At 57.3% G+C, this 24174-nt stretch overlaps 1 protein-coding gene across 1 annotated transcript; it reads right to left on the bottom strand.

Moving 5' to 3' along the window:
* Positions 1-1081: 1081 nt before the first annotated feature.
* FSCN1 (fascin actin-bundling protein 1) lies at positions 1082-11133 on the bottom strand. The gene is made up of 5 exons (XM_032327886.1): positions 10159-11133; positions 3436-3592; positions 3227-3348; positions 2862-3029; positions 1082-2424 (listed from the first exon to the last, which is right to left on the bottom strand). Exons 1-5 carry the CDS (start codon positions 10988-10990, stop codon positions 2222-2224), a joined length of 1482 nt encoding a protein of 493 aa, XP_032183777.1. The 5' UTR covers positions 10991-11133; the 3' UTR covers positions 1082-2221.
* Positions 11134-24174: the final 13041 nt, after the last annotated feature.

Raw genomic sequence — 24174 nt, 5'->3', positions numbered from 1 at the left:
ACCTGCCCCCCTGCTACCCCTTTCAGTGTGCCTCCCCCCTTCCACCACGGTCTGGAAGATCTTGGCTCCGACCAATTCATCTGTTCCTTCCACATCACCGAGACTTCTCTGGCTTCCAGCCTGGCTTTAACAGGGGTGGGGGATTGGTCGCCAGGACCCCACTGGGGCCCCGACAGCCTTTTGTGGCGCCATCTGCCCTTGTCGATCTCGAGACTCCCGCCTCCAGGGACCACCAACCACAGCACAGGCATCCTGGTTTCGTCACCAGCAGCCAGTCAGCAGTTTCGCTGACCACTGGGGCAGCAAGGCGGGAGCAAAAGAGCCGCACCCCAGGACGTCCTCAATCATCCTCAGTCACCATCTGCTTATCGCTGTACCGGCCAGGCCTTGCCACTCTGAACCTCGGTCTCCTCCTCTATAAGGTGGAAGAGCGCTAACCCCTCCGGCAGCTCTGGCTTAATGAGATCCTGCAGTCCCTGGAGGGCTGGCCACATGGAGGTCTGCCAGATGGAGACGGGCCCCCCAGCTCCCAGGGCTGAGGCCAGGGGTCCTGCTTTGAAGGAGCTTAGCCCATCCAGCAGACCCCTCCCAGGATCTGCACCGTTCTCTGTGCCCATCCTCAGGGGATTCTTTGGACCACGCAATCCCAGCCCCTGGGGAACCTGAGCCTCGTGTTTGGGGGTGTGCTTGGGGTCTCTTGCAATGTGTGAAGAGGGCCCCATCAAGGTGCATCCGTGGAGGCAGGAGGAGGAAGCTGGATCTGTGCCATCATGCTACCTCGCTCTCTACCTCCTATGCACACAATCATGCAGTGCACAGGCCCAGCCCAAGTGCATGCCTGTTTCCAGGCCTCCAGATAGGTACTGGAGAAGGGAAGTTGTGGGACCAGATTCAGCCACCTGAATGGGAGTGGGAGATCCCACTATGCCCTTGGGACACTGGCGGCCCCAGGCTGGTCTCTGGGGTCAGAGTCCACCCCTAGCAGAGGCCTCCTCCACTCCAAGAGATGTCCCGGCAGCTCAGAGCATCCACAGGACCCTCGACCCACACCCCTGCATCCCCAAGACATACACAGGCCAGCTGAGGGCTGCACACTCGCATTATTTTATTTTGCTTTTCCAGTCTGAAGCTACTATCATGGGCATTTAGTTATACAAATGACACTTACAAAAAATAAAAGACCAAGACACCCAGAGTGAGATGCATGGCAGAGATGAACTGGTCGAGGGGAGCAGGGCTGGCAGGGGCAGGGCTGGGAGCCAGGGGCCTGGAGCCTCCCCGTGGGGCTCCCGGTGGAGGGCGACGCCCAGCTTCATCCCACCCCGAGACCCGAGGAGTCCAGTCGGACAGGGAGCACCGATCACACCGGGGGCTCTGGCTGAGGCGGTGAGGGGCTCAGCACCAACCAGATGGGGACACAAGCCTGGGCAGGCAGGAGGGAGGGGGGGCCGCCAAGGGCCCCCGAGGAGTTGGGGACAGGTTCTAGATTCAGGAAAGCACCGTGCGCCCCCACAGCTAGCAGACAAGGAGGGTACCGATGCCCAGAGATGCGGTTTCAAGATTCCCCCACAAGACCCCCTTGAAGATCACTCAGGGTTGCCACCAGGCTGGCCTGCATACCTCCAGCAATAATGCCTCGTTTAAAAAAAAAAAAAAAAAATACTGATTTGGTCATTTTCTGCTTCCAGTCAGGCCAGGACGGGGTGTGCGGTGGGCAGGCCCACTGGGTGCAGAGGGGCGAGCTGCGGGTACATGCCAGTGTCACCCCTCCCCTTCCTGCGGCCTTCCCCTGACGCAGGGGCGGTGCGCCGTGTGGGGGCGGGGTGATAGGCTGGGGGCAGGCACCCAGTTCCGGGGAAGTGGGGCGGGCAGAGGCTCTTGGGAGGGGGCAGGAAATTCCAGTTACCCCAGCAGGCCCAGGGGCCCGGGAAGGCCTCCGAGCTCCCCCACTCTCCTCGGCCACTTTGGGGAAGTAAGGCTCAGAGTCATCTGAGGTCAGAAGAAAGGGCTGCCAGCCTCGCCCATAGCAGAGAAGAGAGAACAGAGGGGTCTGAGATCCCTCCAAGGACCAGGCACGGGGCAACAGGTGGGGGGGGCACCGTTTTCTCTGGGTTTCCAGTTTGAAAGGCAAGGGGCTCGCCACCACGCCAGAGCCCGCCTGGAGAAGAGAGTTATTAGCAGAAGGGTCTGGGCAGGGCAGGGACAGGACGCTGGGTGGCGGCTAGTACTCCCAGAGGGTGGCTGGCTCGATGGTCTCGGCGCAGGCCTTCAGGACCCCCGCATGGTCCCCCTTCAGGTAGCGCCCGCCCACCTTGATGGCCACCTTGTTGTAGTCACAGAATTCGAAGAAGAAGTCCACGGGGGTGTCGCTGCTGCTGGTGACCGACGAGTCACTGCCCACTGTCCAGTACTTGCCTGTGGAGTCTGGGGGAGCGAGACCCATCAGGCCTCACCCTTGGCCAGCTCCCCACCCTGCCATCATGGGCCTCTGGAGTTGGGGTGCATTCTGTGGGATGCCCACCCACGCCTCCCACCCCTGCTGGATGGAGGTCTGAGCCTTTTCCCCCCACCAGGACTTTAAGTCCCATAACTCAGGTGTGGGACACCTTCCCTGTCCACCGTTCCCAGAATCCTCTTTCCCTCTCTGCCCTCCTCCCCCTACACAAGAGTGTGTAGGTGTGGGTCCTCCCTCCTACACAAGAGAAGAGAAGAAGGGGCCTGGTGGCCACAGGATGTTTGTCCCCAGAGCCAAGTCACAGGGTGGCCAGGCTGAGCCCCAATGTGGGACAAGGGCGCTTCAATCCCTGTGTGGCCACGCGGGCCCCTGCGCCCCCCTGGAGCTACCACCCCTCAGAACCCACCTTTGATGTTGTAGGCACCGTCATTGAACTCCAGCTGGAAGACATCATAGCTAGAGCGGTTGGCATCCAGGGTGCCCGTGACCTTGCGGCAGCCGATGAAGCCATGCTCCCCACGGAACACAATGATGGGACGGTTGATGAGCTTCATGAGGAAGAGCTCCGAGTCCCCTGTCCCAGGAAAGGGGAAGGGCGGTGAGTGGGATGATCCAGGCGCGGCTCAGAGAGGGAGAGCAGGAGTCTGGGGTCGCCCAGCATGTCAGCCCTGGGGTGGCCGGGGCGTGGGGAGGGGGCGGTTTGGTGAGCGGCGATGAGGTGGGCAGAACCCCCAGAGAACCTGGGACGGGGGTGCACCCACAGGTGGCTACCTGCTGTCTCCACCGAGGCAGCCAGCTGCCCGTTCTTCTTGGCCGTCACGAACTTGCCATTGGACGCACGCAGTGTGATCCGCCGATCACGCCACTCGATGTCGAAATAGCAGCTGGCGTTCCTGGAGGTGGCGGGAAGGGTCAGGAGGGGCTGTCCCCGGTCCCCCGACCCCCGGGAAGGGCCAGCCTGGGCGTGGTGGGACACTCACTTGGTGGAGGCTGTGGACTGCACGCCCCCAGTGGCTGTCAGCGTCCAGTACTTGCCCGTGTGGGTGCGGAAGGCGCACTTTTTGGTGTCACGGTCAATCTCCAGCTGGAAGGTCTCTTGGTCGGTCTCCTCGTCCTGATTGGCTGACAGATCCATACCTGCGGGGAGAACTTCCGACTGGCACGGGGTCCCCCACCCCCACCCCGAACCATAGCCCTGCCCTCACACATCACCTCGGCCTCCACATCAGGGGGCAAGACCCGGGACCCCAGGCGGCCGACTCCGCCCGCACTCAACATCATTTTCTCCGATGCTAGAACACCTTCCAACAAACCGTCTGCACAAAGACCTTCTAGAACCAATCGGGAGAATCTTAATGTGGCCCGGGATTAACTACTAAGGATTAATTATTGTTAATCATATACTAGTTATGTAAGAAAATGGCCTCATCTTTCAGAGACCCACAAATATCTCGCGATGAAATGCCTTGATGTCAGGGATTTGCTTTAAATACAATCAAAACCAGGGACTACAGGGACAGATGGAGCTAGACGGCAGAATACCGCGTTTGGGGGAAATCGATAGATTATATCCTTCCTGCTCCCATATGTGTGTAAAAGTTAGGAATGAAACGTAATACCACACACTCGTTTCAGAAAATTTATAAAACTCATAAATGCATAAAAAGGGAGTCACACGGGAGCACCGGGGTGGCTCAGCAGTTTAAGCGCGAGACTCTTGATTTTGGCTCAGATCATAATGTCGAGAGTCATGAGATCAAGTCCCGGGTCTCCGCATTGAGCTTGGAGTCTGCTTGAGATTCTCTCTCCTCTCCCTCTGCCCGGCCTGGCCTTGCTCTCTCTCTCTCAGGGGCGGGGGAGTCACACATACCCCCATGCCCACCGCACCCGCACCCCCAGAACACACTGCAAATAGGAGGTGGACACACCCTCCTCGCCGTTTCCCGGGTGCAGACACACGTATTTTCACTACCTCAAGGGCACGCGTGCCACAGATCTCGATTTGCAAATGATCTAGGCAACACTGCTCACACACATTTCCCTGTCCCTAAATCACCTGATGTGACAGAGGGGGCTTCTGCGCTCTCGTGCGCTGCTGCCCAGCGGCTGATCTCTGGGGCCCCACCTGTGTAGTTAACCTCTTCCAGCTAACAACCTGGAAATAGGCTATTTCGTTCCAGCAGAACAAATTCACATTCCCCAAATGCCTGGGTTCTAAGAACCACAACAGCAGGGACGTCCACCCACTCTGCTGGCCATCCAGTCTCGGGGCTCGAAAGTGGGTCACCATTTGCGTCTGGACACCTTTAGGAAGATGGGATCACAGTGGGAGGTGGCAGGCGGCCCTTCAGAGAAGCAGATGGAAGCTGGCGGATGGGGGAGCCCCAGTTCCCTGCCCAGAACCCACATGTAGTTCTCCACCACCAAGCGGAGGATCTGAAGGGTATGAGCCTGTCTTTTTTTTTTTTTTAAAGATTTTATTTATTTATTTGACAGAGAGAGATCACAGTAGACAGAGAGGCAGGCAGAGAGAGAGAGAGGGAAGCAGGCTCCCTGCTGAGCAGGGAGCCCGATTCGGGACTCGATCCCAGGACCCTGAGATTATGACCTGAGCCGAAGGCAGCGGCTTAACCCACTGAGCCACCCAGATGCCCGGGTATGAGCCTGTCTTAACCCCCATCAGCACCAGGGGGTGGAGACCTTCACCTCCACTTCAAGGAGGAGAATGAGCCAGAGGTGCTATGTCCTTGCCCAAGGTCACCCAGAGAGAAACTGGTAAGTGCTGGTAAGCCTCAGGAGGGGAAGTGGGCAAACTCCGGCCTCCACCTCCGTGTTCTCTCTATGGACTGGCAGACCCAGGGTCCTGAATAGCTCCTCTCAAAACCCCTTGGGCTCAAGCCTCCAGGCCTGCTGGGCCCTCTTAGCCCTGATCTCAAGATCTGCTGACTGCTAGGAGGCAGGCAGTGACCCAGACCCACCATCACACCCCCAGAGACGATGAAGGTCAACAGGGACTGGGCCCCCTGGGTAGCTGAGCCACCAAGAATAAATAGGACCATCCTGGGCGCCTGGGTGGCTCAGTGGGTTAATTAAGCCTCTACCTTCAGCTCAGGTCATGATCTCAGGGTCCTAGGATCGAGTCCCACATTGGGCTCTCTGCTTGTCGGGGAGCCTGCTTCCTCCTCTCTCTCTCTACCTGCCTCTCTGCCTACTTGTGGTCTCACTCTGTCAAATAAATAAAATCTTTAAAAAAAAAAAAAAAGAATAGGACCATCCTAAGGCCACTCTGGGGAGCACAACGTGAGGCTAGAGTCCCCAAAAGCTGGTGGACATGCCCCACTCTATAAGCCAGCCCACCCCAGCCCCTGGTACCACCTGCCCAATGTGGGGTGTGCTGGCTGACCAGAAGGAGGGGAGAGACAGGATTACGTCCTCCTCGGGCAGACAGGACAGAAGGGGATCTCCAGAAAACAGGGCAAAAGAGGCAGGAGGAAAGGGACCTGGATTAGAAGTCCAACCTCTAGCTAGAGGTTACGCAGGAGTCAGGAGGCTCCTTCTCAGGGAGACTTAGCCAGGGGCAGCCCTGTGCTCCAAAAAATCCATACTGACCTGCTCTTCCCACATTAAAACAAAGGGAGGCCCCACCCAAGGGCCACACAGCCAAGGCCATCTGCTGGGCTGCTCAGACCCCATGCGCTGCCCGTATCCAGTCCTGGACGGGATCTGATGGAATGACTTGGGCCAGCCAGGGTGCCGCCCAAAGTGGGCACCCAAAGTGCCTTCCCCTCACTCAGCCTGTCTCCCAGTCTATCGAAAGGGTCTGTCCACTCTGCCAGGAGGGTGGAAGGATTCAGGGCCCTAGTATCAAGCTGACACCAGGTCTTCGGACCCCAACAGGAAGAAGTACCGCAGCGGGGGTGGGAGTCGGGGGTGTCTCCTCTTCCCAACATCCTGCAGGGCCCTTCCTGGCTCCAAGGCCCTGCCCAGACGGGAAAGGCCCCACTTGGCCTTGGAGTCTCTAATTAGAGCTGGGTTACTATGGGAACAGGGTTTTCTTTGGGATTTTTCTTTTCATCAGCTGCAGCAGCGGCACTGAGTCACAGGCCCGTAGGAGCCCCGGAGAGGCAGATGCGGGGCTGGGAGAAGCTCATCTCCTGCCTCCCCCCCCCCAACATCCCCCGCCCTGTCTGTCCCTCTGCCTCATGGCTTTTCCTGTCCCAAGCCTCTGAGCTATTCCCTATGGTGGCTCAGAGAGGACATTCCATCCCCCTCAGCCTTGGCAGTTCCCAAATTACCCTGGCTGGTCCAAAAGAGGCAACCCCCACCACCCCATTCAGTTTAGGGGAAGGAGCCTGGAAGCTTCTGTGGCCTCCCCTCCCCCTGCCCTCTTTCTACTACGTGACCACCTCAGATCCATCCTCCAACCTTGCCCAAGGATGACCTCAAATGCCCTGGCTCTTAGGGAGAGCTCTTACACATCCTGCAAAGCCCAGCCTGACCAGCCCTCTTCTCAGGCGACCAGCCAAGCCTGGCCTCTGAGTGCCTCTGAGTGGCTGGGACAGTGCGCAACCTGAGCATGGACCCCCAGGGCAAGGAGGCTGAGACCAAGTGGGAAATGTGGGCCTGACGTCCAGGGCGGGTAAGACTTCCAAGGAGTACTGGGGGCGGAAGACACCCCACCTGGCTGGGAAGTGCCATTCACCCAGCCACCCTGCCATCCTTCATCCCTGCCCAAGCCAGGGCCCTCACCAGTGACGTGGTCACAGCTACCCCATTTCTGAAGCCCTGGGATGGACGGATTCCACCCACCTAGCACATCAGTCCCCGGACACCGGGACCCCACTCCCTCGTGGCTGAGATGACCCCCTTCCCAGAAACAAACCCTGGCTCAGAGAATGAGCCCACGCCAGCCCTTTATAGATGGGGAAACTGAGGCCAGAGAGCAGGTTGCAGTGTCAGCAGGGAGCACCGCACCCCCGCCAGGCAGGCCTGTGCAAGCCTGTGGGCATGATTCACATCCCCCCGCCAGCTAAGCCCAGAAGCCTCCTCCTCCCTGGCTGGCTTTTCCCAACATGTGTCAGAAATACAGACACCGCCTCCTCTGCCACGCAGGCCTGTCCAAAATGGCCTCTGAGACACGCCCCCAACCACACAGCAGCTTCCATCCCACCGGGAAGCCTTGGGGTCAGTTAACATGAGAACAAGAGGAGGACCCCTAGATCCAAGGCCCAAAGAGTCCCAATCTCAGCCCCCAAAGACTCCTCCCCCAGTTCTTCATACCTTTAAACTCAGAGATGAGCCAACACTTCTGGCCCAATTTCGGACTCCCCCTGCCCCATCAGCCTGAATCACACAGTGACACTTCCAGCAAGGGCTAATAAAGAGGAGAGGGCATCTGCCCAGACTCGATCTGCTCTTCCCCTCAAGAGGAAGTCATGAGATCCCTGACCCTCAGGGCCAGGTCCACCCGCTCCTCCTCGTCTTCCCCAAGGAAGGCACTGGGTGCAGCCCAGCAGGGACGCGGCCTCCCTGCAGGGGTGTGCCCACCGTGGGTCCTATGGCCCCACTGGCGGTTCCAGTCCCACCTACCAACCTCACAGGCTCTTACTCAGCCATAATGGGCTTTCTGCTCCTCCGTGCCTCAGGGCCTTTACACAAGCTGTGTCTTTTTTGCCTGCAACCCTGTTCCACATGCCTGATACATGCCACCTTGTATTCATCCTTCAGGTCAGCTCCAGGGTCCTCTTCAGAAGTGTCTCCCCCACCCCACAGTCTAATCTGAGATCTTGATGTACCTTCTGGACACCTAGGCCTCTGCGTGACACCTCTGGGATGCTGATCATGTCCCAAGAAGAACATCAGCTACAAAAGGGAAGGTCCGGGCACATATACTCATTCGTTCACCAATGACCATGTCTCACCTGGTAGGAGAGGCTCAAGTTTTGCTGAACAGGTGAGGAGTCCTGCCCCACCTACACTGTGGGGGGAGGGGGGAGGCCACTGTGCCCTGGAGGCTGGGAGGCCTGGTGGTGGTGGGGGGGGGGGTGTCAGAAAAGAGCCTATTCTGTAATCAAACAGACCCAGTTCTTTGTGTTGCTTACTTGCTGTGTGACCTTGAGCAAATGGCTTCACCTCTCAGGCAAACAGGCTCATCCAACGGAGACAATACTGCCCAAATCAATCAGCAAACTGAGGCACAAAACAGCCATTACCCCATCAGACCGGACCCCAGTGCCAGGGGGCTGTAAGCCCCAGCTCCACAAGACCCCGCCCACAGTCAGGAGGGTGGCCTTCAGGATGAAGGCAGGGAAGTCCACTCCACCGGGAGCACGACACTGATTGGGCTTCCATCCAGCCATCTCCAGAGGCTGGGGCCCAACTTCCCATTCAGCTGAGCAGGACCCCCACAGGTCTCTCCAGCGGGGCCTCCGGCTGCAAAGAATCAACTGGCTTCCTTGCCAAAGGAGGAACGAGGGCGCCAGAAGGAAGAGAATCCGCCCAGGGGGAGACTCTAAGAAGGGAAAGAGAGGGGCTCACTTCTGGCGCGCAGGCCGGTAGGAAATGGCCAGGCCAGCGGGAGGCCCGGGAAAGGACCAAGCGAGTTGCAGTCAATTGTTCCGGACGGGACACTTGGGGTTGGGTTCACTCGAGGGAAGGAAGGGGCTTCCCGAGGGAGCCGGGCTAGGGTCTCCGGGCTCACGCTCAGTCCGCCCTCCCAACGCCCGCAGGGCAGAGCGCAACAGACCCGAACGAGACTTGCGGGCGCAGGGCGGGGTGCCTGGCAGGGCGCCATCCGCGCCACGCCGTCCCAGGACCGGGGCGCGAGGAGGGAGGCCACCTCCAGGGAAAGCTCCGGACCGGGGCACTAGGCCGGAGACGGCGCGGGGGGTCCTCAGGAGGGGGGACCCGCAGAAAACCGATCCCTTCCCCCGCCCCTCCGCATCTGGTTTTCCCATCTGCAGAGACCGAGCAGGACAAAGGGGGCGAGGGAGGGCCCTCTGGAGGAGCCCGCCCCCCTGCTCACAAAGGCCGCGGCCTCGAGCGCGGGGCAGGCGCGGGAGGAGGGGCTGGGGGGGAAGGGCAGACACTCGGGACACAGCCCCCCAGCAGAGGCCGACCCCTCGAGGCTGCAAGTGGAGGTACAGAAAGGCCCGGAGGGCTGGAAGGTGGAAGCGCACCCTACGGAGATCAAAGGCTCCCCCACCCCGCAAGCGCTGGGAGGTTCGTGAGGGGTGGGGGTGAGCCCCGCTCGCAGAGCGACCCTCGCCTCCGCCCCTGAGCTACAGGCCGGCTGATTAGGGAGGGGCACAAGGAAAGGGGGGAGGGGCGTTCTCCCCAACCCAGGGCTGCGCCGGGCGATCCGCGGAACCCGCGCGCAAGGGGAGTCCCAGGCGGGGGTTCGGTGGGTGGCACATAGGGCGGCGCCTACGCGGGGACCCAGGGAGCCGAAACCCCAACGCCGGCTAGGAGGGTGCAGCGGCGCGCAAGGATGGGCATGGCCCCACCCCTCGCCCCCTCCTCCGGGCCCGAGCGCACGTCCCGCGACAAGGCGGGGTGGCCAGCGCGCCTAGCGAGGGCGCACCCGGCGTCGCTAGGGACTGTAGCAGCGCCGCGGGTGAGAAAGGGCGGGAGTCCGGAGGTACGGGGGTGGGGTGCGCTTTGTGCACCGACCGGGAGAGGAGGGGGGCGGCGTCCCCACTCACCCTGGCGCGTGGACACGTTCCTCTCGTTGGCCGCCTGCAGCACGACCTGAGCGCAGCTCTGCTCCAGGGCGAAGAGCTCGTCCTTGCCCACCTTGGTGGCCTTGCCCGCCTTGAGCGTGCCGCTGGGGCCCGACGGCGCCAGGTAGCGGCCCTCGCAGTCGCGGAAGGCCACCTTGCCGGAACGGAACTCTAGCGTGTAGCCAGTGGCGGGCTCGGGGCGCGCCACCAGGCGCCCGTCGTGGCGCAGGAAGCGGTGGTCAGCGGTCTGCACGCTGTAGCGCTGGTCCTGGAAGGCCAGCGTGATGAGCGAGTCGACGCCCCAGGGCACGTCGCGGTCCACGGCGATCTCGTCCGCCGGCCGCGCGCTCAGGTGCGCGTAGCGCTTGCGGGTCAGGCTGTAGATGTTGACCTGCGGGTGCATGGCGATGTGCACGCTCCACTTCTCAGCCGGCGACACGGTCTGCGCGAAGCACGACAGGCGGTCCTCGGTGCCGCCGAAGTAGCGCCGGTGCACCTCAGATTGCAGGGACCAGCGGCCGTCGTCGTGCGCCACGATGAGAAAGCGGCAGTCGGGGCCGGGCACTTCGCGCTCGCAGGTCACATTGCCGTCCTTGTCCGCCGCCAGGTAGCGGCCCAGGTGGCTGCGCAGGCACACAGCCGCGCTGCCCGCCTCGTCGGGCGGCTGCTCCAGCGTCCAGATCTGCTTCTTCTTCAGGCTGCTGGCCGACGCGTTCACCTTGAACCCGAACGCCTCTGCCGTCAGGTACTTGTTGCCGCAGTTGATGAGGCCGAACTGGATCTGCACGGCCTCAGCAGTGCCGTTGGCGGTCATGGTGGCGGCGAGCGGGAGGGCCCCGGCGCGGCCCGGGAGGTCGGTGGCGGGTCCCCGCGGCGGCGCCCTGCTCCTTTGTTCGAGACCGCGGCCCGGCGCGCACCCTCCGCAGCGCTCCACAAAGCCGGCCCGCGGCGCGCGGGCCCCTTTCTAGGCGCGGTGACGTCAGCGTCGCGGGGCCCCGCCCCCGCCCCGCCCCGGGGCTCGGCAGGGGAGGGGGCTCAGGGAGCGCGCGGCGCGGGGACTCAAGGGGCGCGGATGGCTGCTGGGGTCTCCGCGTTCCCCGGTTCTGCACGGCCGCCCTCGGAAGCGCCCCCAGCTCGCGCCCCCCAGTGTCAGGGTCCCACCCCCGCAGCGCCGCAGCCTGAGGACCCACCCGGAGCTCGGGACCGGTCGGAGTCCTCCCCGTTCTAAGCCTAGCGGGGAGGAAGGGTTTGAGGCTGTGACAGAGACCGCAGAGACCGCAGAACAGATCTGTACTGGGTGGGGGCGGACCGGAGGCTGCTCGGAGGAGGTGGCCTTAGAAGCAGAGCTTTAAAGGAGGGAGGGTGCACTCACCCCCGCGGCGCAGGGGCGGGTGAGCCAAACAGGCGTGGGGCTGGACAGGAGCTGGGGGAAGGGCCCACAGACCCCAACTCACCCAGCTCAGGCCTTGTAAGACACTTCCCTGCAGGCCACCCAGACCCTGCCCTCAGACCAAGCATTCCGCCTAGCTGGCCCAAATTAGTTCTTCAAGGTAGTGGCAGAGACAAGAGACTGCTGTTCCCATTCTGGGGTTGCAGAAGTCTCAGGGTTCTGGCGGTGGGGTGGGCTGCTCAGAGGTGGGACCCACTCCTGGCCCCACAGTCTGAAGGGCGTGGGCGGGCTGGGGGCTCCAGGACCAGTGTGCCCTTCAATGTGTACCCCCAGGCTCCCACTTTCTAGGTGGCTGAACTGGTCGAAGCCCTCCTCCTTCAGGACCCCAACTGTACCATTCTCCCTCGAAGGGGACACTCCCCGCAGGCCCTTCACCGCCACCCTGCCACGTCCTCCCCCTTCTAGGAACACTTCCCTTTTCTAAGGCCAGGACTTTTGCTGGGACATTCCCCACATGCCAAGCAAGCTCGTGGAATGCCAGCATGACCACAAGCTGCCCACAAGGTCTCGGGGCCAAATGGCAGGGCCTAGAACCCCAGGCAGGCAGTGACCATATCCTCCTGCCCCACGAAACCCATCCCTCAAGAGCCCGGAACATCAAAAATTTCTCATTTTTAGGTTATCCCTTAGGCTTGAAACCCAGGATCTCCCTGGCTCTGTGACTTCAGGCAAGTTGCCTAAACTCTCTGAGCTTCCATTGTTGTAGAAGAGATACAAATCCCCCATCTCAGGAGGGTCTCAGTGTCCCTGGGGGCATGGAGCTCAGACACTGTTCCTGTCCACCCTCCGGAGCCCTTCCAGTCCCCTGGAAGCCGTGCATCTAATTAGAAAGATCCCAGACCTCTGGCCAACCTCCTCCAAGGCTCAAAGGAAGGCGGATGAATAGTTGTAGGCGTTTCCAGAAGGCTGTGTGCTGCCCAGCTTGGTGCTGGCAGGGGGACTGGAGGATGCTGAGACTCGCCTATTGGGATCAGGAATGGGTGGCCCCTCCCTCTGGTCTGCAGTTCCCTGCCCCAGCTCTGGCCAAAAGGTCCCTCCTACAGCTCTACAGCCTGGAGGCCAGGAAGGGCTCCTGCCCCTCAATCAGATCAGAGGTGGGGGAGGGTCCACTTCTTCCCAGGCGATGCCAGTCTAGAAAGACTGGCAAGTCGAGAAGCCTGGGTGGCTCAGTTGGTTAAGCGTCTGCCTTCCACTCAGGTCATGATCCCAGCGTCCTGGGATCGAGTCCCACATCTGGCTCCTTGAGCCTGCTTCTCTCTCTGTCTCTGCCTGCCACTCTGCCTGTGCTCGCTCTCTCTCTCTCTCTCTGACAAATAAATAAATAAAATCTTTTAAAAAAAGAAAGAAAGAAAGACTGACAAGTCCAGAGTCCAGATGGGTTTGCAACAGTCTGGGTTCAAATGCACATCTCTGGCTCTCAGCTTTGCCCTCTCTGAAGGGGTCATGGTGACAGCACCCGCACCAGCAGAAATGCCGAGAAGGACAGTAGAAGCTAAAGTTGGTGGCTCATCAGGCACCTAGGAGACAGTGCCTGGCATGTGGTCAGTGCGCAGCAAACATCGCTGTTTTATTGTTCACTAACAACATGGACAGGAGGATCCTGGGGACACAGACGGATCTTCTCTGGCCCCCAGAGTCCCCAGGAATCCCCAGGACCCTAGTCCTGCAGTGAAGCGAAGGCAGAGTCGTGGGAAGCCTTTAGGATCCATCAGAACTCAGAGCCTTGTGCCTATTTGTTGGATAAATTAAAATTGAATGTTGCAAAGGGCAGAGGTAGGAGGAAGAGGAAAGCCCCCCCGGGACCTGCCCACAGGACAAGGACAATCCCAGTGACCAAAATTGAGCCTGCAGGTTGCTGGGGTTACTGGGGTCAGTATAGGAAGCACTGGGGTGAATTTCGATGGATGTGGAACTAAGTTACTAGTATTTAAGTTGCTTTTTTTTTTTTTTCCCTGAATAGACAATAGGTTTCATGACTCAAATAATCAAAAACTTAAGGTGGCCCTTGTCATCATCGGCAGTTAAATTTGTCACTTATGTGTCCCTGTCTTCACATGAAGGCAAGCAACTGCCTTTGTATTCTTCTCTCCATTATTTGCTATTCTTCTGTCACTTGATGTATCTTTTTATTCTTTTTTTTTTTTCTTTTTTAAGACAACCACCATGGGACTCAAACTCATGACCCCAGGGATCAAGAGGCGCGTGCTCTCCGGAATGAGCCAGCCAGCTGCCTCTTACTTGGTTATCTTAACGCCATTTGGGCTTCAGTACAAAAGCGGCTTCCTTGTTCTTCTTTCCTGTTCTAGAACATTCCACAGCACTGTGGGCTGTGTTTGTTTACCTGGCGCCGTATGGATGGACATTTGGATTGTTGCGGTGGATGCCTTGCTTTGGCCAGGCCCCCCTCCCAACAGTGTAGTCCTCAACCACACACCGGCATGTTTTTGTGCATCTCCTTGCCCGACCATGCCCTGTGTACCGTGTAAGAAAATGAAGGCTGTCCAGTCTTGCTTTGAATGCCTCTGGTAATGGGGAGCTCACTCCATCCTCTGTCCAGTGCCAATGCGGGTGGTATGTATGTGCCGTGCACTAGCTTGCCTGGAGATTTGGAAGTGAGGAAGCCCTGGCCCAATGAAGCTGCCAGGAGCGAGGGTGTCCTATGGAGTGGGCAAACAACCACATGTCTGGATCTCATGACCAAAGAGCCTTGGATGGGGTAAGAGGGAAGCCTCTCTTTTTTTTTTTAAATAAGTAATCTCAACACCCAACGTGAGGCCCGAACTCACCACCTTGAGATCGAGAGTCGCATGCCTCTGTTGACGGAGCCAGCTAGGCACCCGGAAGCTTCTTGGCTTTAAAAGATATTTATTACTGGGGCGCCTGGGTGGCTCAGCGGGTTAAAGCCTCTGCCTTCAGCTCCGGTCATGATCCCAGGGTTCTGGGATCGAGCCCCGCATCGGGCTCTCTGCTCAGCGGGAGCCTGCTTCCTCCTCTCTCTCTCTCTCTGCCTACTTGTGATCTCTGTCTGTCAAATAAATAAATAAAACCTTTAAAAAAAAAAGATATTTATTACTGGGGCGCCTGGGTGGCTCAGTGGGTTAAGCCTCTGCCTTCGGCTCAGGTCATGATCCCAGGGTCCTGGGATCGAACCCCACATCCGGCTCTCTGCTCAGCAGGGAGCCTGCTTCCCTTCCTCTCTCTCTCTCTGCCTGCCTCTCTGCCTACTTGTGATCTCTGTCTGTCAAATAAATAAATAAAATCTTTTTTAAAAAAAGATATTTATTATGATAATCAATTATATTGGGAAGCCAATACAGGCACAAAATCTCAGGCAAGTTGAGCAAAAGAGCATTTCAAAAGTCACCTGCTGCTTTGTCCCCATGTCGTGTGCCCTCCACTGGCCTTCTCCCGGCCCATGTTTCGGTTACACTGGGCACCTCTGTGTCCAGCACAGTCACACGGTGCTGTCGGCAGACCCTGCCTCAGGTCCCGCAGGGGAAGGACAGGAACACGGTCACTGTGTCCCCGGGCCCCATGGGAGCCCAGGTGCCACCTGAGCTGCCCTGGAAGGAGGACGTGGCGGGAACCAGACCTGAGTGGCTCCTGGGCAGGCCACCTTGTGGCATGTGCCTGATCGGGGGAGGGAAATGGGGCCACTGGGAAGGGCTGCTCAGATGGCCCCAAACCCAGTTCCCCAGGTGAGGACCTTGACCCACGGAGACCCAGACCTCTTCTCCCCAAGCCGAGCAGCCTCGGGGGGGATCCCTGAGCCCACCCACGGCGAGCAGGGGTTCCTGAGATGAGATCCCAAGGTGCACCTGGCACAGAAGTCAAGGAGTAGACCCTGACGCCCCTCACGTCCTGGCTCTGATGCATACTTGCCACGGGACCTTCAGTGAATTACTTACTTCCCTCTGGTGCCTCGGCTTCCTTGCCTGTCAGATGGGAGTAATGACACCTGCAGAGTTTCTCAGAAAAATGCCGAGGGAGACGTAATCTCAGCACAACATCCTATTAGAAACAGCAACCAAATGTCTTTACCTTCCCTCCCGAAAGTCCTGCACTTGGAACAGCAGGAACAACTGAGTTTGTCTTACAATATTCCAGACAGGGTGGCGGATACGTAGGGCTCCCTGCATGATCGTCTCTACTTTAATAACTGTTTGTGGACATTTCCATAATAAAAGGCTTTGGAAAAACCTACCAAGAATAAAAATAAAAAATAAAATACCCAGCCCCCCCTCCAAGAAAATGTTGTGTGTTGCGGCGGCGGGGGGGGTCGGTGGGATAGATGGAATGTGATTTCTGCGCTGGCCGGGAGAGCACAGGCGGCTGCGCCATGCTTCAGTGTTTTTTACGTATGTGTTATTTTTCATGACAATAATAAAACCTGGGAGACGTTGTAAAGCCCTCTTTTCTCCTGTGCCATAGCTCTGTGTGAGAGGGCTGCCCTCCCGGTGTTCCGACCACTGCCCACCACACCGACCTCTCTATGATGATTCGGAAATGTGTTAGGCAGACAGAGGTGCAGAGATGATGGATGGTTGGATAGATGGATGGTAGGTTGATGAATGATGAATGGATGGATGGATGGACTGTAGGTTGATAGATGGATAAGTGGATGGATGGACGGATGGATGGATAGATGGATGGTAGGTTGATGAATGATGAATGGATGGATGGATGGACTGTAGGTTGATAGATGGATAAGTGGATGGATGGACGGATGGATGGATAGATGGATGGTAGGTTGATAGATGATGAATGGATGGATGGATGGACTGTAGGTTGATAGATGGATAAGTGGATGAATGGATGGACGGATGGATGGACGGATGGATGGATAGATGGATGGTAGGTTGATGAATGATGAATGGATGGATGGATGGACTGTAGGTTGATAGAGAGATAAGTGGATGGATGGATGGGCGGATGGATGGATGGATGGATGGTAGGTTGATAGATGGATAAGTGGATGAATGGATGGACGGATGGATGGACGGATGGATGGATAGATGGATGGTAGGTTGATGAATGATGAATGGATGGATGGACTGTAGGTTGATAGAGAGATAAGTGGATGGATGGATGGGCGGATGGATGGATGGATGGTAGGTTGATAGATGGATAAGTGGATGAATGGGTGGACGGATGGATGGACGGATGGATGGATAGATGGATGGTAGGTTGATGAATGATGAATGGATGGATGGATGGACGGACTGTAGGTTGATAGAGAGATAAGTGGATGGATGGATGGGCGGATGGATGGATGGATGGATGGTAGGTTGATGAATGATGAATGGATGGATGGATGGACTGTAGGTTGATAGAGAGATAAGTGGATGGATGGATGGGCGGATGGATGGATGGATGGATGGTAGGTTGATGAATGATGAATGGATGGATGGACTGTAGGTTGATAGATGATGAATGGATGGATGGATGGACAGATGGATGGATGGATGGTAGGTTGATAGATGATGGATGATGGGTGGTTGGGTGGATAGATGGATGGATGGTAGGTAGGGGAAAGAAGATGGATAGATAGGTAGATAGATGTTGTATGGATGAATAAATAGATTGATAGATGATAGATGGGAAGATAGATGGTTGGAGGGATAGATGATAGGGGGTGGATGGATGGTGGATGGATAGATTGATAAATGATAGGTAGAAAGATGGATGATAGATGGATAGGTAGATAAACAGATGCATAGGTTGACAGATGATAGATGGATAGAAGATAGTGATAGATATTAGATACGGAAATGCATAGCTTTATTTCTGAGGGCCTTGTTTACATATTTGTCTTGGCTTCAGCTTCTTTCTCTGCATCTTGCTTCCATCCCTTGGTGACCCTTCCCAAAGAGCCCCCCCTCCTAGTCTCCAGGGCTGTCTATACCACCTCTTTACACTAGGGCATGTGCAGAGTCATGAAATTCCTACAGGACTGACGCTCCCAGCTCGGTCGGGGATAATGACTGCCTGGACTGGTCGTGGGCTCACCTCTACCCCTTCCTGAGGTGAGCCAGGCTATCCAGTGCCTCCTACACCCCAGGCCCCCAGGGGTCCTCAAGGCAGGAATCTTCCCCAGCCTGAGAGCTGGGTGCTAGCTTGACCGGCTCCTGGGGACCCTCTCGCTGGGCTCTGCCCTTGTGGGGCACAGGGTCTGTCTGGTTGGGGAGGCAGGCATTCATTCTCATAAAAGCTCCAGGCATTGTGCTGAGAACTTTATCTGCTTTAACCTTCTGATGAGCTGGGAGTCTTCCCTGTTTCCCAGATGAGAGGAAGGGACACACCCTACAGAAGGCAGATGGGTGGTTGCTGGGGGATGGGGAGGAACTGCCTGATGGGTGCAGGGTTCCTTCTGGGGTGAGAGAAATGCTCTGGAGTTAGGGACAGGTGCTGGTGCATGTAGTTAATACTACAGAAATATATATATATACATATATATATATATTTTTTAAGATTTTATTTATTTATTTGACAGACGGAGATCACAAGTAGGAGGAGAGGCAGGCAGAGAGAGAGGAGGAAGCAGACTCCCTGCTGAGCAGAGAGCCCGCCTCGGGGCTGGATCCCAGGATCCTGGGATCATAACCTGAGCTGAAGGCAGAGGCTTTAACCCACTGAGCCACCCAGGTGCCCCAGAAGTATATATTTTTTTAATTTTTTTTTTTTAATTTTTTTGACAGAGAGAGCCACCACAGCAAGGGGGAGCAGCAGGCAGAGGGAGAGGGAGAAGCAGACTCCCCACTGAGCAGTGAGCCCGATGCGGGACTCGATCCCAGGACTCTGAGATCACCACCTGAGCCGAAGCTGGACGCTTAACCGACTGAACAACCCGGGCGCCCTAGAAGTATATACTGTAAAACAGTAAGTTGTATGTTATGTAAATTTTACCCCAATTTTAAAAACCCATCACTTTTGGGGGGAAAAAAGAACACATCCAAATCACGCCGCTAGGTGTGATAGTATGAGGACCCAAACTCCCGGGTACTCCCTCCCGGGGGGGCTGCTCCCCCTCTTGCCTTGAGCAGGGGTCACACCCCTTCCTTCCAGGCACTACAGCCTCCCCAGCCTCCCAGCCCCCAGCCCCCAGCCTCCTCACACCTCTCCCCCGGGGCTCCCCCTTCACACCCAGCTTGGCAGCCTCACACCAGACCCAGGGAGTCCCTGGAGACCTCACACGCCACCCCCAACCCCTCCCCCACCCAAAGCTTCTCTTTGACTATCACCCAGAGACCGGGGCTTGGGGCTCCTCTGGCTCATCACAGCCCCCCTGAAGCTTTGGTTTGTCGTCTGCAAAAGGGCAGGGCCTGAGGCTGTCCTGGGAGCTCTGAGCCAGCATCCTCAGAGCTGCGTGATGGGGACTGGGCCTCCTGTCCCTCAGAAGGAGGGGAGTGTGGCCGGGGCGGTGAGGGGCCAGAGGCGCTGTCCACGTCACAGACGTCCAGATGTCCCCGGCTCAGCCCTCCATAAATGACCTGCCTGGAGGCCGGAGCCTGTGAATGGCTTCCGTTGTTCTGCTGTGGAAGGGGGCCCCTCGAGGCAGCCTGGTACGGCCTGCATCCCTCCAGGGCAGGACTCCAGGACCCCTGTGCCATCCAAGGCCACAGGCTGCCCCCCAGCACTGTGGGGACAGAGCCAAGGCGGGCACAAGGAGGCCATCGCCCCCTCACCCCGTCCTGGCCAACACCCCTGCCAGTCTCTGGCTGTTGCGCCTTCCGGTTACAGACAGGGCCACTGAGGCCTGGAGAGAACGAAAAAGGCCCTAGTCCAGCTTTAAGGAGGGATGTGCCGTTTTCGGGGTGCCAGGACGCCGCACCTGCCAGGGGGGCAGATGCTGCTCTGGCCCTGAGGCCCAGGCGTGTTTCGCAGAGTGAGGCTGCGGCGGCAGGTGCCTGGCAAGAGCCTGGCTAATTAAGAGGGCATTAGCACCCCGGGCAGAGCCTCACTCCTGCCAAGACATCCTTGCCAGGAGTGGGCCTGGATTCCTTGGCCGTGGAGAGGCCCCTGGCTGGTGGCGAGCCTTGGTCTCCTAGCGCGGGCCACCGCCCCACCCCTGTCCCGAAGGGCCAGCGCCCCTTAGGGCTCCCCCCCACCCGCGCTGCAAAACCTCAGTGGGACGGGCCCGTCTCTGGCCTCGGCACCTTCTACCAAACGGGGTAGCCATCCACTGCTGCCGGGGCCTGGACACAGCCCATCCGGGTCAGCTACGAGGAACAAGGAGTCTGTCTTCCCGGGTTCAGTGAGGCCCGCGCGCTGTTCTGATCAATTCCTGATGCTCGGGGGAGCGGGGGGACAAGGGTCACAAGCGTGTCTCCCTAGTACAGCTGCCCCCAAGGTGTCCACCAGGACAGCCCAAGTGGCTTCTAAGAAGGCAAGTGTGCTGGGGCCCCTCTCACTTAGACCTCTCCCATGGCTCCCCAGGGCCCAGCGCCCAGCACGTCAGGGTCCCTGATGGTCTGGCCTCTGCGCCCCCGTCCTGCTTCCCTTCCTGGTCCCTCTCCACTCACTCACACCCTCCCCATAGGTCTCCAGAGCTGCCGCCATTGCCTGCTTCGCCCTGCCCTGGGCAACGTGGGTCTGAACCGTGTGTGTCCACTTACACGTGGATTTGCTAGGTGTATTTTCCCTTCTTGTGATTTTTTTAAAGATTTTATTTATTTATTTATTTATTTGACAGAGAAAGGGAGGCCTGGGTGGCTCCAAAGGTTGAGTAACTGCCTTCGACTGAGGTCATGATCTCAGGGTCCTGGCACTGAGAGCCGGCTTGGGCTCTCTGCTCAGCGGAGAGCCCGCTTCCCTCTCTCTCTCTGCCTCCTATGATCTCTGTCAAATAAATAAATAAAATCTTTTTCTTTTTTTTTTTTAAAAAGAGAAGACAGAAAGAAAAAGAAAACCCTGACTTAGCTCACCAAACAACGAATCCATTAGTTAATGGCAAGAGACAAGAAGTCCCAAAGAGGGGAGTTTCCAGGGTTGGTTAATTCTGGTAATAGCTGGGAAAGGACCCTGGAACTTCCCCCACTCCTCTGCTATTCTTATTGAGTCAGCTTTGCCATCAGGCTGAGCACCTCAGAGTAAAAAAATGGCTACCAGGGCTCCAAACATCACATCATTTTCCTAACATTATCTAGACTAGGCTTTTGACAACTGATAAACTCCTTCTTGGCATCATGATTTAAACACATAAGGTCAGGGGCGCCTGGGTGGCTCAGTGGGTTAAAGCCTCTGCCTTCGACTCCAGTCATGATCCCAGCATTAGTGTCCTAGGATCAAGCCCCACCTCGGGCTCATTGCTCAGCAGGGAGCCTGCTTCCTCCTCTCTCTCTCTCTCTGCCTGCCTCTCTGCCTACTTGTGATCTCTTTCTGTCAAATAAATAAATAAATAAATCTTAAAAAAATAAATAAATAAAGTTGTCAACATATTGTTTAAATGTGATATGCTAATATGTGTGCTTCTTAATGATACACTAAAAAATAATATCTCATGGTGGATTCAAGAATTACCATGACTTGAGTCTAAATGATAATCTGAAATTTCCCCAGGAAGAGTAACATGGGCTAAAGCCATCAGTGACACTGTTGGTGACCAAGACCTGCGCCCTGGGTGGGTTTGTTGCTCACTTACATAAAGGAGGGAAATGCTAAACTCAGTTAGTGACCATCAGCACGCGATTATTTCCCACCCAGGTTCACAGACTCCAGACTCCCCAATTCCAGCAGCTCTTTGCAGAGGACTATCTTTGCACATCAAAGAAATACTGGGGCTTCTGGCTGGTTGTGTTGTTAGAGCACGTGACTCTTCATCTCAGGGTCGTGAGTTCAATCACTAGGTTGGGCAGGAAGCCTACTTAAAAAGAGAAAGAGAGAGAGAGAAACACTTTCCCAACCCCTCTAGCACATCTTCCCTGAATTCTCTTGGCCAAGTTGTGAAACGTGCCCCTCTCTGAAACCAACCCCCAAAGAATGACCTTGTGATCCAGCAATTCCTCCCTGGGTCTATACCCAGTGAATTGAAAGCGGGGACTCTGTATTTGTGGGGCCATATTCACAGCCACGTGACTCCCACTGGCCAAAAGGTGGGAGCGACCCAAGGGTCTGTCGATGGATGATGGACAAACAGAATGTGGTCCATCCATAAATGGAATATTACTCACCCGTCAAAAAGAAAAGCACACACCGCGGACGAGCCCCAAGGATGCGGTGCGAAGTAGCCTAGACAATAAAGGATTAAAGGAAATACGAATTTGAATGGAATAGGAATGAGGTCTCTGGAGGAGTCTCATTCACAGGGTCGGGAGCTGAATGGCGGCCGCACCTGACTTCGTGACTTACCGCGTCACCCAGTAAACGAGACAGCGCCCTTCTGGGAGGAGACAGAAACACACACCACTGGAGTGAAAAAGGGAGCCCAAAGACACAGAGGTCAGTGCACAGACAGCCTCCGAGTGGGATCATGTTTTGTAAAAAGGAGGCAATGCTGCCGACCCCACAGGGTGGTGGGGGAGTGTTCTGGAAAAGGGGTTGCATCGTCTGGAGTCAGCAGAGGAGTAGGAGTTGAGGGGCCAGCTTAGGTTAGATCTGCGGTGCAGAGGAAGGTGACAGAATTGCAGAGGCCAGACCTGCAGGCCTGTGCTCACGGGGTTTATCCTGAGAGCGCTGGGGAGCCATGGGGGCGCTGAGCAGGAGTGTGCGCTGCCCCCGTTGTCACCTGTAGGAAGATGGTGAGGAGAAGCCAGCCTGGGGCAGAGGCTGGGGAAAGAAATGCAGCCCGCAGGAGGGGACTCTCCACACCTGGGGTAGAGGCCCCAATTCTGAGGGCCTCAAGGGCCAGCCAAGCAAAACCCAGAGGATGTGCCCAGAAAGCAGTTTCTGTTTTGGGGACAGAAGTGACACCGTGAGCAGGGCTGGCAGTGGGGAGTGAGAGCAGGGCCACATAGGCGCCTGGGGACCTCAAGCCTCCTCGGGTCATGGCCAGTGGTAATATTGCACAGCTTCCCTCCTCCAGAACGAGCCTCCGAAACAGAGCGGGACCCCTCTGTCCCTTCCTCTCCCGCTGTCCCGGGCTTCCCACACCCCAGGTGGGAAGATGGAGGTCGGAAGGGCCAGCAGAGTCCCCTTCCCTCCCCTTAGCTCCCCCAGTCTGGCGGGGCTCGTGGGGGGCGGAGGGCAGCAGCATCCCCAAGAAATAGCCTCTGTTCTAGTCTTGGGGTTATTGGTAAAACCAACATAAAATCCCAATAAAGGAGTGTCTCCGAGGCCACTGTTCCAGGACACTGCAGGCTCTGACCACACAGTGGTTTTAGGAGATTCTCAGCACGTCTACACCACTCTGGGAGCCACTTGAGGGCACCTGTGGGGTTCTGAGGGACAGCGCCTCCTCCCCACCATCCACTGTGCTATCAGTCCTGCTTGGTGGGTCCCTGTCCAGCCCCAGCAGCGCCACTTCGGGGACAGTGCTACTCAGAGAGGTGCACTGACTTGCCTGGGGAGGTCCAGCGAGTCAGGACCGGGCCCCAAACCCAGGTTCCGCAAGCAGCTCTCACTCTTTTGCTCCCAGGGCCTCAGTTTCCCCTCTGTGGCTGGGTGGGTGAGGCTGCCCAGGCTCCCTCCCCTCCTGCTCCACAAATGAGTTTCCTGGCGCCGCCAAAGAAAAGTACCTCAAGCCGCACAGCTCAAAACAACAGGACTTCCCTTAGGGTTCTGGAGGCCAGTAGCCAGAAATCGGGCTTGCTTGGGAGGCCCTGGGAGAGGATCCTCCCCACTTAGGCACCCTCTGGTGGCCCCCAGCAGCCCTAGGCTTGTGGCCGCGTGGCTCCATCTCTTCCCTGCCTTCCCATGGTCTCCATCCTCACATCCCGCTCTACACGAATCCCCTCTCCTTTCCCCTACAAAGACACCGCGTCCATGGGATTTCGGGCTGTTCACAATCCAGCACCTCGTGCGGGAGCCCTAGCTGGTGACATCTGCGAAGACTTTACTTCCAAATGCAGAACCTCATGTTCTGAGGTTCCAGGTGGTTACAAATTTGGAGGTGGGAGGGGGCAGCCACAGTTCAACCCCATATAGTCCGGATGGGACCCTTGCCTGGCTCAGGCCCTCCTTCCCCTCTGCAACCCCCGGGACCCTGGGCATCATTTCTGTCATTTGTGGGCTCTCCAGGGCAAGGACCCTGCTGTGGTCCCCTTGTCCCATCCAGGGTCTGAATTGGTAAATTCCCCGTGAGTACGCCATCACACAGATGCCTCTTGCTGTGCGACACCATTTACCTAAATTCAAAAACAATCCAAGTGGGGCGCCTGGGTGGCTCAGTGGGTTGAAGCCTCTGCCTTCAGCTCAGGTCTGATCCCAGGGTCCTGGGATCGAGCCCCACATCAGGCTCTCTACTCAGCGGGAAGCCTGTTTCTCACTCTCTCTCTCTCTCTGCCTGCCTCTATGCCTACCTGTGATCTCTGTCTGTCGAATAAATAAATAAAATCTTTAAAAAAAAAAAAAAATCCAAGCTAGTCTGGGATGACTGCAGCAAGTGACCTCTG

The sequence above is a fragment of the Mustela erminea genome, chromosome 20 (assembly GCF_009829155.1).
Source record: "Mustela erminea isolate mMusErm1 chromosome 20, mMusErm1.Pri, whole genome shotgun sequence".
Taxonomy (NCBI): Eukaryota; Metazoa; Chordata; class Mammalia; order Carnivora; family Mustelidae; genus Mustela; species Mustela erminea.
This window is presented reverse-complemented; position numbering and strand designations above follow the sequence as displayed.

Bases quoted from the DNA above. Each gene is read 5' to 3' on its own strand.
- FSCN1 (XM_032327886.1), bottom strand. From the start codon at position 10,990: ATGACCGCCAACGGCACTGCTGAGGCCGTGCAGATCCAGTTCGGCCTC. The intron at 3,349-3,435 runs GTGAGTGTCCCA...CGCCACCTCCAG, and splicing joins CAGTCCACAGCCTCCACCAA to GAACGCCAGCTGCTATTTCG. The intron at 3,030-3,226 runs GTAGCCACCTGT...TTCCTGGGACAG, and splicing joins TGCCTCGGTGGAGACAGCAG to GGGACTCGGAGCTCTTCCTC.